This window comes from Mastigoproctus giganteus, chromosome 3 (genome assembly GCF_048544385.1).
Source record: "Mastigoproctus giganteus isolate SK-2022 chromosome 3, ASM4854438v1, whole genome shotgun sequence".
NCBI lineage: Eukaryota > Metazoa > Arthropoda > Arachnida > Uropygi > Thelyphonidae > Mastigoproctus > Mastigoproctus giganteus.
The window spans coordinates 135,809,170-135,822,375 of NC_143577.1; the positions used below are offsets into that span (position 1 = coordinate 135,809,170).

General features: G+C 36.6%; 1 protein-coding gene across 1 annotated transcript in view; it reads right to left on the reverse strand.

Moving 5' to 3' along the window:
• The window catches only part of Tk (Tachykinin), a 123,181-nt gene that overhangs the window by 60,550 nt on the left and 49,425 nt on the right, over window positions 1–13,206 (reverse strand). The window contains exon 2 of the mRNA XM_090370667.1: window positions 7,771–7,911. Coding sequence (XP_090226793.1) covers window positions 7,771–7,893 — 123 coding nt within the window. The 5' untranslated portion in view covers window positions 7,894–7,911. The remainder of the gene's footprint in view (window positions 1–7,770; window positions 7,912–13,206) is intronic.

Sequence of the window (13,206 nt, forward strand, 5' to 3'; positions counted from 1 at the left end):
TGAATTGGATATTAAATATCCAATTTAATAGTCGAAATTAAATATCCCCTAGGTCCTCTACTTTTCATTGTTTTCATAAATGATCTTCCTTCTTTCATCTGCACCTCCAATATTCAAGTTTCTCTCTATGCAGATGATCTTAAGATCTATTCAGCAGTAAAGGGGACAACGGATTCTCAACAGCTTCAATGCGCCCTCAATAAATTCTCTTTGTGACTCTCTCTGAATGAATTGTCTGCTAACCCCTCGAAGTGCAAAGTAATCTCTTTCTCATCCTGCAGATCTCCACAACTAATAAATACGGAGTACACTATTAACTCTGTGATCATCTAAAGGTGTGACCAAGTTAACGACTTGGGGATTCTCTTCTCCAGCAGTGCTAAATTTGATGCCCATGTCCTTAAAATCACCAGAAAAGCATTCAAAACACTGGAATTTATCAAATGGAACACTTACAAGTTCAAAAACTACAGATATGCTGTCATCCTTTATAAAACTATAGTTCTCCCAATCCTTGAATTCAGCTCACCCATCTGGAATCCTCACACGAAAACTTTAACAAAATTGAAGCAATCCAAAAAAAATTTGTCCGTTACCTTACGTTTCGTAATCCTCTATTTTATCACTCAGTGTACTATGAATCGCTGTGTGATTACTTTCATCTGAGGCCTCTGTGCTCTAGAAGAGTTACTGCTGATATCACCCTTTTAGCCAAAGTAATCACTGGAACCTATGAAGCATCTGACATCCTTAGTAAAATAAACTTCAATGCTCCTTGTAGACAGGTTAGGAACTTTACACTGTTTCGCCTTGACTCTGCCACTACAGACTTTATGAAGTTCAGTCCACTGAACAGAATCAGCAAATGACTCTCGTTGACTTCTTTGATAACTCCCAATAACTGATGAACTCCATCCACAAGTTTGCCTCTTCTTTTAAACTGCAAAGTGACTAGCTCTCATCTAATTATTATAGTTTATTATTATTTTTTTTTAAATTATTTTTCTATTCTCTAACTAATTAATTTATTATTTATTTTACTGGTAACTTAACTTAATGCAATCCTCTTTTGTACATATGATTTTAATTTTTAAATCTATATCTTCCTGTCGGATTTCATATTATTTTTATCAGTTGTGTTCATTGTTCTGCTCTCAGATACACTGTTAATGGTTACCTGTTGTGTATCTTGTTGTTAATAAAATAAAATTAAAAAAACACAAATGTCCAAAATAATGAAATTTAAAATATCCAAATATGTGAATGAAACTTCTAACAAATATTTTCAAAAATTAATGTGTGTGACTCAGTAACTGATAAACAAATTTTAATTATTTTTATGGTAATCTTTCTGAATTATATTTCTAAGGGACTCTTACTGGTTCCCCGATTCTTATGTACATTCCTGGCAGATCGTTAATGAATTTAATGAAGAAATTACAGCGGGCGATACAGTTGAACAAAGAAGTCGGAGAAGATCCATGCACAATTTCAGAGCCTTATATCTCCCCAGAAATGATAGAAGTGGATTTGAAAGAAGGAGTTACGGAAGTTGATACTGCAAAAGAAAACGATGAAGGGTCGTCGAAGCCCAGTCGTAAACGAAAAGCAACTGGGCTTTTCGTTACCGACGATTACAACGATTAATCGAAGTCAAATGGTTTTAAATATCATCCGATGCCACAGCACTTGCCGAAAACTAGATTTGGTAACGGAACGTCTCATATCTCCCAGGCTCCCATTCATGCAGATTCGTCGCCTGCCGCATTCATATGTTCAATACGAGATTCTCGGTCAAGTGATAAATGTTCGCATAAAGAAGCTTCACTTAACTTCCGCTATGCATGCTTGGTACACAATTTTTTCTATCCTCTTTCTGTTTGTCGGTTCGATTGTGTATCCGTGGAATGTGATGGAGATTCCTTTGGAGTATTAGTATAGTAGACCAGGTCGGACAGTTTCCAGTTCCAACGGGAGGACACCTGCTAGGAGCTGGAGTGCCTCAGTTTTGACTGTGTTACAAGCTCGGGTCACTGTGAGTAAGATTGCTTGGGGTATCCATTCTAGTATTTTTTTGTTGGTGATCATGGTGGTCTTTCGCCATCTGGTACCATAAGGTATCAGATGTCGTGAGTATAAGTAATCATTGGAACAAACGTGGATTTATAATATAGCGAGAGGACGCGCTTAAATGAGGCACCGGTCGCGGCGCGTGACCCGTGAGAACAGTGCAGAGTAGTTTCTTATTTTTCTCTCTGAGCTGTTTGAAATGGGGCTAGAACGATAAGTTGCTGTCAAAGATTACGCCGAGGTATTTCAATTAGGTAGTAAATTTAATTTGAAGTAAATGGCTCTATTTATTTTTATTTGAGACGGTCTTCTAACGTTGAGGGTTCCCTTCAGGAGGATTTATGTGGGTTTTTTTGGTGATATTTGGAGGTAGCTGTCTTCCGCCCACCTCTGTAGTATTACTAGGGCATTTTTTTTGGTCTTCCAGCTGGGCTCTGGAGTCCGCAGCTACTACCAGAATTAGATAATCGATGAAGACTTATAGCCGCACATCCCGGAGGTAAGAAGTAAGCTAAGAAACTATGTAAGAAGTAGTCGAAAACAATGTTCCAAAGCGGGGGCCGAGAACTCCGGCGGGCATACTCTATATACAGTTCTGGTAATTCGCTGGTATGGCGCTAAAACTTCTAGGGTACGTTGAGATAAGTAGGTTTGAATACTGTTGTATAGGTTGGGATTTGTTCCTGTCGGAGTATGTCCAGGACGCTCGGCCACCACAGGGAGTCGAACGCCATGGCAAAGTCCACAGCAATGGCAAGGAAGTATTTTTTTTCTTGCATTCGTCGAGAGCTATTAGTGGATTTCTCATGGCATCTTCAGCTGAGAGGCTTGGCTTGAATCCGAACTAATTACTTGCTTCCAAGTTGGTTGCAGAGTAATAAAGTTGGATTCGCTTTTGAAGTAGTCGTTTAAGCATTTTACTCATTGCAGTCAGGAGAGCTATAGGACAATATGATTTCGGCTGCTGAGGGTTCTTGGGGATTAATTTCATAGTAGCCATCCTCCAATTTTTGGGGAAGTGTCCTTTTCCTGCCATCAATTATACAGTTGTAGCACAATGTTTGGAGCCAGGTCGAAATGTGGCCCTAATAATCTCTACACGCACATTTTTTCGGCGGATCAGTGAGGCCAGCGTCCTGCAGTTCCTCTAATGTAATGTGACTTCTTTTTTTTTTTTTTTTTTTTTTTGGAGGGGAGGAAGTGGTCCTGCATTCTTTCATTGTTTTGACATTTCTTTAGTTTCGGGATCATAAATATGGATAAAAGTTTCATCGAGGGTGAGCAGCCATGAAAACCACTGGCTTCATTTATTTATATCGATTGTTCACGAAACCTATAGAAATATAAATGCTAGTTCTGTAGGTTGCTCAAAAATAGTCATTTTCTTGTTTCCCTTTAGTTTTTGAAAGAAATATTTGCTTTAAACTACTATAGTTTAAAGACCGAAAAGTATATTCAGGAACACTCTTTCTTTTGTTCTCAACATTTGCGTGATATTTAAATATTGTACTGGAAAAACTGAAAAAATCGAGGTGTTTTTTCCGAAACAGAGAAAAATCTTAAATTAAAAATTTAGTATAAACAATACGATTGCCAGGAGTACTGGATACCACTGTCTTCATTTATTTTTCTCGCATTGTTCAAGAAAACCTCGTTTTCTCATCAAACTATAGAATTACAGTTAATTCTATAGGTTGCTCGGAAATGAGCGTTTTCTTGTTTCAGTTAAGTTTTTGGAAGACATTTCGGTGTTAGTCGGTGAGAACTTAGTAGAAAATTCAGGAAAAATTCTTTTGTTGCGTGATATTTGGACAAGTTTTCCAAAAACGTCATTTTCCGATCAACCTTTAGAATTACAAAAGTTAATTCTTTAGGTTGCTCAGAAATAGGAGTTTTACTACTTCTCTTCTATTTCTGGTTACTTTCTTCATTGCAGCCTTAAGACGAATAGTCTACAACGACAGCGGCACCAAGGTTTCACATTACAGCATTCGGCAACTTCCACAATCGCGTAGCGTGTATTTTTACATAAATGCTATTCAACGGCGTCAACATGCATGTCTGCCGCCAATTCAGTCAGAAACACGGCTAGCGCGCCGGGCACAATTCGCGTCTCTCTGTCATAGCAGAGATAAGTAGAACAAATCTGAGGCCAACACCAACGGGACATTGCTGGTTTTTCAACCGTACTAATTTGGGAAGTTACCGGACGACTTTCTTGTGAAGTGAGAGTCTGTGGCTAACTTTCGATGAGAGTTTCGGTTTGTTTTTACCGAAGATTGAGTACACCATTCTATAGACCTTCGCACTCGTATATATGAGGGAAGCGGGTCCTCGGAACGGAGGAAGCGTAACGCAGTGACACAGGTTGGGCAGAATGAGTGCGATGCACGGCCCGGCACATCTGTATTGTTTTGCGTTTCCTCTAATGATCCCCGTACCGTTCGCGAAATAGTGCCCGTTAGTTTACACAGCTGACCCAGTACAGTAGCAATCCCGGTATAACGAGCGCGCCCTGTGCTACTCTGGGTTCCAATTTACAAATAATGGGTGTGCTGCCCTTTCCGAGTTCCTCACATGCATTTGTGTGTGGAGAACGCAAACTGGTTTTACGAACCGCCCCACAGAGTGAAACTAGGCCAGTGATCATGAGGAAGAAGTCCCTGCACTGGGCTTGACTCTAGTCTGTTAAGTCGAGAAACATGAAAGGTACAGCATAAGTGCGCCTCCGTAGCCAGGTGGGAAGGAGCAGTAGTGCGTAGCACATCATGCTTCTTGATTAGACCGGGGTTCGAGCCCGTCACCACCAAATACAGAGGATGCGGAAAGGTCAGGGAATGACCACCGCATATTCCCAGGGCAATATGGCCTTTGTTGCTAATGCTCCTGAAAACCAAATAACAAACAGAGTAAAAAATCCGTGTTTTTATATCTCTTTTATATTAATATATTTAATGCAGAAATAATGAGGCTAAATGCGAAATAGAGATATTCAGAATACGGTTTTATTAACTGCACATAAACATGTTGACGTACCAATGTTATATTCTGCCATTAATGCACCCCTGCTTACGTCTCGTTCTATTTTTTTGTTATATCAAGTTTAATCTGCACGTGTAGCAAGTAGTATTGTCACCGTGTTCCCCACAGCGGGTGGAAAATGCTCGGGTTCAAATTCACGGGATTCGAAGAACGTTTTTCACAGAAAGATGAATCATCTTTAAATTAGATCGGTTAAGGTACAAAGTGCGATGTTCGACGATTTTTGAAGATATTTTCGTTCGTTTTAAAACTGTTTTTTGCATTTTTTTTTCTAAAAAATGTGATGGACAGAAACTTTTACTGTCATTGTTCGTAATCAGCACATACAAATTAACAAAAATGATTACCTATGTTGGCAAAACCCTGTTGACTAATGTCATTGTCTAACTGCTAAACCTGTAGTGTCAAAACACTCTCGTGGGACACTTGAGTACTGGAAACGAGTATGTTTGTCTGATTAGTCCAAATACCTGGTGCAAAACACTGACATTCTCCTTCACAAGAAACACGTGTTCATGGGCCCATCATGCAGGGTGCCCACTATCAAGGCAGTTGGCGGTGGTTGCTTAATATGGGGATGTTTTAGTGGTAACGGCTAGCACCTCCAGTCCATATGAAACATAGTTTCACTGGTGAGGTCTCCATTCCATTTTCCATTTATTTACACACACAATTTTATGTACATTCTAATGATATATATATATATATATATATACAAGATTATATAGTATACAGTTTTATACACATTATCATATATATATATATATATATATACATTCTATATAATAGTAATCAAGGTACATTCTATATATTCAGGTGTGAGCTGATACATTTCGTGGCTAATTTTGGCAGGGGGAATGAGGCAGTGTTGTTGTCTTCATCTGTTAATTATGATGCATTACAGCATTTTTGTAGAATGGTTTTTAGAAAGAGGAGGTTGTTGTCAGTTAGTACTATTACTGAATAATTGCATTAATGACGTTACAATATGTTTATATTAATTATGCCTGTACGTTTTTTTTTTTTTTTTTTTTTTTGTTTACCCCGCTGGCTTCCTGTGGATTCAGGTTGCGGGATAATACCCCGTATTTTATTTTATTTTTTTATTTATTTATTTTATTTTATTTTTTTTTTTTTTTGCGAGCTCCTAGAAGTGGGCATCCTAGGGACTAGTCTTGCACTTTACTAGTGGGTGCGGGAGTTAGGTACATATCATACCGTCTATCATAGCAGACCCAGGCCAGGCTTTTCGTGCCAGGGCAGGCACCGGGTGATATTTGCCCAATTGTGGCTATCATCTGGTGGCTGAGTGGCCTGTTCACTGTGACATACTACACACCTCTTTACACACACTTACTTTAACAGGCTACCATATTTAGATTAGTAATATGCCTACAATTATATTGGTGGAAATGAATGTAGATCCGGGTACCACCCTGTGACGGAAACATGCATATGTATATATATATAAACTAAACTAACTAACATTCCATTTTCCATTTATTTACACACACAATTTTATGTACATTCTAATGATATATATATCCTTGTTTATTACATCCTCGTTTATTACATTGTATTAGCCTTTGTAACCTTGTATTAGCCTTTACTGTAAACCCCTGGCTTGTAGCCGTGGAGGGTATTGCGTACGGTATGTGCGTTCTGTATGCAATAAAGAGTTCTTCTTCAATTTATATACAGTTTTATACACATTATCATATATATGTATATATATATATATATATATATATATAATATTAATCAAGGTACTGTGTGTGTGTGTGTGTGTGTGTGTGTGTGTGTGTGTGTGTGTGTGTGTGTGTGTGTTTGGGTATTCTTGTAACGGGTTGGCTACTAGGCGTTAGCCCATCTCCACCTTTGTTGTACTCTGTTATGGTGCAGAAACTCTGCATAATGGGCCTAAAAAAGTGTAAGTGTATGCGTGGAAATATTAATGTTTTGTTTGTGTCAGGCCACTTTTCCACCAGGGTGCAGCCAACACATGGGCAGGTGCTGCCTGGTGCACATCCCTAGCACCAGGCCTGGTCAACCATCATCGTGTACCGGTGTAATTACCACCGAAAATCTCGCACCCGCCAGAGGTAGTGCAATACTGGCGGATGTCACTGGTGAGGTCTACTGGCAGTTCTTAGGAGACCATGTGCACCCTACCATGTTGCCTTTTTTCCCGGACAATAATGGAATCTTCCAAGACGAAAAGGCACCATGTCATCGGCTCGAATTGTTCGAGGAACACAGCGAAAATATCACCCATCTTTATTGGCCCAAAATTTTCTTGAACTCAATCCATTTGAACACTTGTCAGATGTTTTGGGAAGGAAAGTGAGGCATATAGACATGCAACCGCCATCTATTCCAATACTGTGAAATGCTTTACAGGTAGAGTGGCTGCAGAAACCCTTCGGACCTTTCGCGCCATCTAGTGTAGTGAATCCCAAGGCGAATACCGGCTGTTACCCTTGTGAACGGCGGCCCAGCACGTGAGTTGCATCGGTGACTATAATTCAGTGATCACTGAAGATATATATATATATATATATATATATATATATATATATTATAAGACTTTTTAAATTTATATATATATATATAGCTATTTTTGCCTATTAAGGAAAAAGAGAGCAATAATTATCTTACTTGGTATAACGCGTCAATTGAAGATCGCTCCGACGCCGTAGTCTTACAGACATCTAGCATCAAAACAAAAAACGCTAGAGAGAGGAAAGGATGGGTTAAACAACGGAGCTCAAGAGATGCCATATCCAACAGTTACGGGAACTAAAAAAAAAAAACAGTGTTTATAAATGTTTCACATATAATTCATTATGAAATGCAAAGTTATATTTATACATATCATATCATGTAACACTTTTTGGAATATTGCGAATCTGTTTTACAGGAAGTCTCATTAAAAGATTCAGAAAATAAAAAATGGCCTGAATGAATACCAAAGTTCTTGTTTGAACTTGTAAGAGAAAACATTTGTTCAAGCGAAAATTAACTGAACAGATCAGACTGTTTCATTTGGTTTTTGAAGCAGCTGTTCAAGGAGATTTCCAGAAATCTTCACTCCTATTGTCAGATTCTAATAAATTAATTGGGGTATTCCTGTTATTCTGGTACTTATATACGAGAACTGACTTCTTGCATTGTTTTCTGTTCGGCAGGTAGAGGTTATAATTTAAAATTCACGCGATTCAAATTGCAAACAGTTTATTTATAATTGAAAATATCGAATTTCATTATAAATCTTAGATATCTAATAGGCTGCTTCATAATATTTTGCGTAATATAAATGCTGAACGTGCCATTCAGCATTAATTCTACAACTGAAAACTAAAAATAAAAAAAAATACAGGAACATTTACTGATTTCGAATGAAATGGTTCAATCGCACTTTGAATTTTAAAGTGGTTTTTGAAATTGAAAATGGTTATTTGAATTGCTAATGGCTATTGCTTTTCATTGGTAAACCATAATAGAAAAGGACAAACAGATATCAAACAAATAAAATGCTTATTCAAGCAATTACACGTTTGCTTATTTATTTTTAAATATTTTTTTACCATTAGAAACACCACAACCATAAAATTTCAATTAGCGATATTACAGAATGGAATTTATGTCTTATATGAACTTTGTGCAAATTTTGGTCGTCAGTCGATTCTCAAATTATGGCCCATGTTACGAAACACCTTCCTTTCAATTACCGACCAAGGGTGTTTTGTTAACGGATGCAGCATATATCATTTTCACAGTGAAACCCCATAACGTTATTGAACCTCCACCATTGCAACATTTTATTTCTTTGTTTTCGTGATTAGGTTAACACTTATTGTTTTCCAAACTCATTCCATGATCCAGAAGAAGTTTTGAAAGAAGACAAATTAATGAAAGTCCCCAAGAAAAAGAATTTATGAATTGAAAACTTCTGATAAAAACAATCCTGAACAGACTAAGGAAGCTGATAATTCTAGGCATGTTATCCTAACTAGTGTAGAAAGTATGTTCCTCTCTTCTGGCTTGAAAAAATAATTGAAAAAATAAAACATTTCAAGCAAACAAACAGTTTGTTTGTTTGTTTGAAAGTAAAAATTTGAAAGTTTGTTTTTTAAGTAAACTCTGTCCCAAAGGTAAGATGGTTGTGGTGTAGGGAGAATTCACATTTCTGAAAATTAGCGCTCCGGTTTTTAAACTATACGTAAATTGTAACGTTACTTGCATTTACTCTTATATATATTCTAGACCTTATCATCACCCATGAACCAGATGACATAGTACATAGTAGGGCTGAGAGTATAAGAACCAGTAGCAGGAAGTGGTCACGGAGTTCTACGGTGGTCGATTAAGAGAGAGGTAGCAATAGTGAAAGACAATGGAATGGATTAAAATTTCAGGCAAGGAAATTACGACGACTTAAGTTGCTATATGTCGTCTATTAACTGGGTAGATATCTTAGAGAGCAAATACAATTGAATAATGGTATGCCTTTAAAACATTAATCACAGAAGCATTGTATGAGTATATGTCACTAATAAAATACTCCAAGAGGAGAATTCCAATTTGGGCGAATAATGAAATTGCCACATTAGAAGAGCAGAAAAAGACAGCATGGAAAATTTACAGAGCAATAAAAAGTACTGAAGCCTGTAACAGCTACAAATTGATCTGTGATAGAGCCACAGAAAAGGTTAGCCTGGCAAAGGCAAAGTGCTGGCAAAGGCAAATTGCTGCCAAAAAGTGGAGATTATAAATTTTTCACATATATAAATGCAAAGAAGAGAAGGACAAACCAGATCGGACACTTATGTACAGGACATGGGATGATATTAGATACGCCAGCTGAAGTTGAAGATGAACTCAACAGTTATTTTGCATCGATATTTTTAGTAGAAAACCTTACATGTCCAAGAGAAATTATGGGTGTAAAGTCGATATATATCAAATTAATGATATTGAAATTTCACATGATTATTTAATGAAAAAACTTTTGAGCCTACAGGCCAGTAAGGTTCTGAGGGTTGATGGCATTTACCCTATAATCTAAAGGGAGGAGGCAAGTGAGTGCATTGAACCATTGAGACTAATTGTGAAAGCATCACTGGATTCGAGAGTGATTCCATTGGATTGGAAAAGCGCCAATGTATCTCCAATATACAGCATGTTTCAAAAGTGGTGGTCAATAATTCAAAGGTGAACTGTACAGACTACAATAGGCAAAAAAAAAAAGCCTGGTAAAAATAGGTCCTTAAGTGAATCGTTTTCGAGAAATTGCACATTTCTAGTTGGGATCCACCACTGACATGGTAAACTGTACAGAGTTGGGATCCACCACTGACTTGTTTGTTTAGGTTAGTTTATGCTCATTCTCTCCCTTTCCCCTCTCTCAATGCTCTGAGACGTTGCAGGCATATTAATACTTGTGTGTACTAGTATGCTTCGCACATGGAGTACGAGCAGGTAGGCCCAGAATCAGAACACCTGATATTGAGGAAAGAGTGTTAGAAAGAACATCCTGTAACATGTAACACATCTGTAAAATCTTGTGGTGTTGACACCAAAAATTAAAAATGTATGCATCATCATCAGCCAATTTCAATCTACTGCAGGATGAAGGCCTCACCAGTAACTTTCCAGTTCCTTCTGTTTTGAACACTGGCCATCCATTTACTACCCACAAACTCACGAATTTCATCTATCCATCTCTGCCTTTGTCTTCCAGATTTTCTTCTAGCTCTTCTTGGGTACCATTCGATTATTTTCTTAGTCCATCATGTTTTCGAGTTTTGTGTCCTGCCCAAGACAATTTTAATTCTTTAGTTTTGATAAGAATGTCCTTTACTTGAGTTTGCTGCCTAATTCACGTGTTTCTCTTCTTATCTAACAGTCTGATTCCCAATATAATTCGTTCCATTCTTCGCTGTGTACTTCTCAGCTTCTCTTCCATTCTTTTGGTGAGTGCCAAAGTTTCACTTCCATAAGTCATGGTGGGGAATATACATTGGTTCATTATTTTACGTTTCAGACAAACTGGGATATTGCTCTTCAGTATGTGACTATATTTCCTGAATGCTATTCATCCAAAATTTATTCTTCTCTTGACTTCCAGCAATTTATCATTATTACAGCTAATAACTTGTCCCAGATAAGTATATGACTCCACCTTTTTAATTACTGCTCCTCAATCATTATTTCCCTTTCTTGTTCATCATTACTTTTATTTTAGCCATATTCATCTTTAGTCCAAAATCCTTACTAACTGTGCATAACTGATTAAGATTTTCCTCTAATTATTCGGGATAAAAATGTATTATCTTATGTTTAATAAAACCACCCTTAGCAAAGAATTCGCAGCTTTTTGCTAAACTAGTGCTCCTATAGTCAGTGGCGGATCTTAACAGAAAATGTGCATTATCTCGAAAACGGTTTATTTTCGGCCCGTTTATTTCTATATGTTGAGAGAATTCAGACGAGGTGGAGGAATAACAATATATTATATAACATGTTTTAAGGCAGTACAGGTTTACTACTTAAAAAAATGTTGTGAAAAATATGTCTTGTGAAAAATGTTGTTTGAAATTATTAGGAGAATATCCTGAAAACCCATTCATGATTCGTGCTTTTGATAGGTCACCATCAGATTCTATAAACAGTTTCCTAATAGAATTAGATAACGCAATTTTGCAATGGGATGACATACAGGCTGATAAGACCATGCTAGTAGGAGATTTTAATATTAATTTACTTACCAATGAAACTGATAATGTAATACTCAAATACTCTGCAATCCTAAACAATTATGAATCTGAACATACCTTATTTGGAATAACTAGGCAACAAAGGATGGAGGGTGATAGAACAGTAAGTCTTGTTTAGATCACCTTATAACAAATATGAAGTTGCTAAGTTGCTAGTATGCTAATTCTTACATACTATTAAATCAATTTTCAGATCACAGAACATGTATACTAATAGTGGATATATACTCAAAATAACATCCATGTGAAGATATAAAATCAACAAATGTTACGAAGAAAAATTATTTATCACCAGATAAACTGAAACAAAACATAGATAATATGTTAATACAAGAGCAAGCATCTTACACAACAAATGTATACGTAATTTCGAATAAGATAATACAAACGATAAACAATTCGAGGTTTAATAGAGAGAGAAATGCAAATTACTCAGCTTGCAACATAAATCCTAGGAGTAGGAGAAATAAGTTTAAGAAACCTTGGATGACTAACGAAATAGAAGAATTAATGGTACAAAGGGATAAAGACTTCAGGCAGAATAGAAATTGTTCATCGAAGATAGAACATTATCACAATTATAAAACACTCAGAAATGAACTGACAGGTATGATTAAAAACAAAAAAAAAACACTTATTACAATCAACGTTTTGTGGATAAGCAAATATCTCAGAAGGATAAATGGAACATTATAAACAACCTGTTAAGTACAAGGAAAAAATTATCAAGGGGAAATCAAATTAAAACACTATTAGAACAGATTTCTGGTACAAACAAACAATATGAGGCTGCAAATAGGTTTGCCAAAGCTATGTTAGATCTCAATAGGTATTATATTCATTATTGACAAATTCTTCCTCAGATAGTTAACTCTTCTGTAATCTTAACTCCACAATTTACTGAGATTCTTATTATTATAGAACAGTTGAAGAACAAGAAATCTTATGGACTGCACCGTATTACAGTAATCGAAGTGAAGAGAAATAAAGAACAGTTCTCTGTTCTCTTGGTGGAACTTATAACATGGATGATAGAGTCATCCAACTAATTTACTTTCATTCATTCAAGATAATTAATTACAATATATAAAAAGGGATTACCAGATGACTATTACAATCATAGACCAATAAAAATACAGTCAGCTATAAATAAGATCATAGAAAATTATATTTTCTCATATTAGCAAATTCTTACATCAATATGGACTGTTAAATAACTCTCTATTCTCATATCAGAAGGTCAAGAGCACACAGACATTATTAGAGAATTTAGTGAATTCTTTTAAAGGCGCCTCCGTAGCCAGGTGGGAAGGAG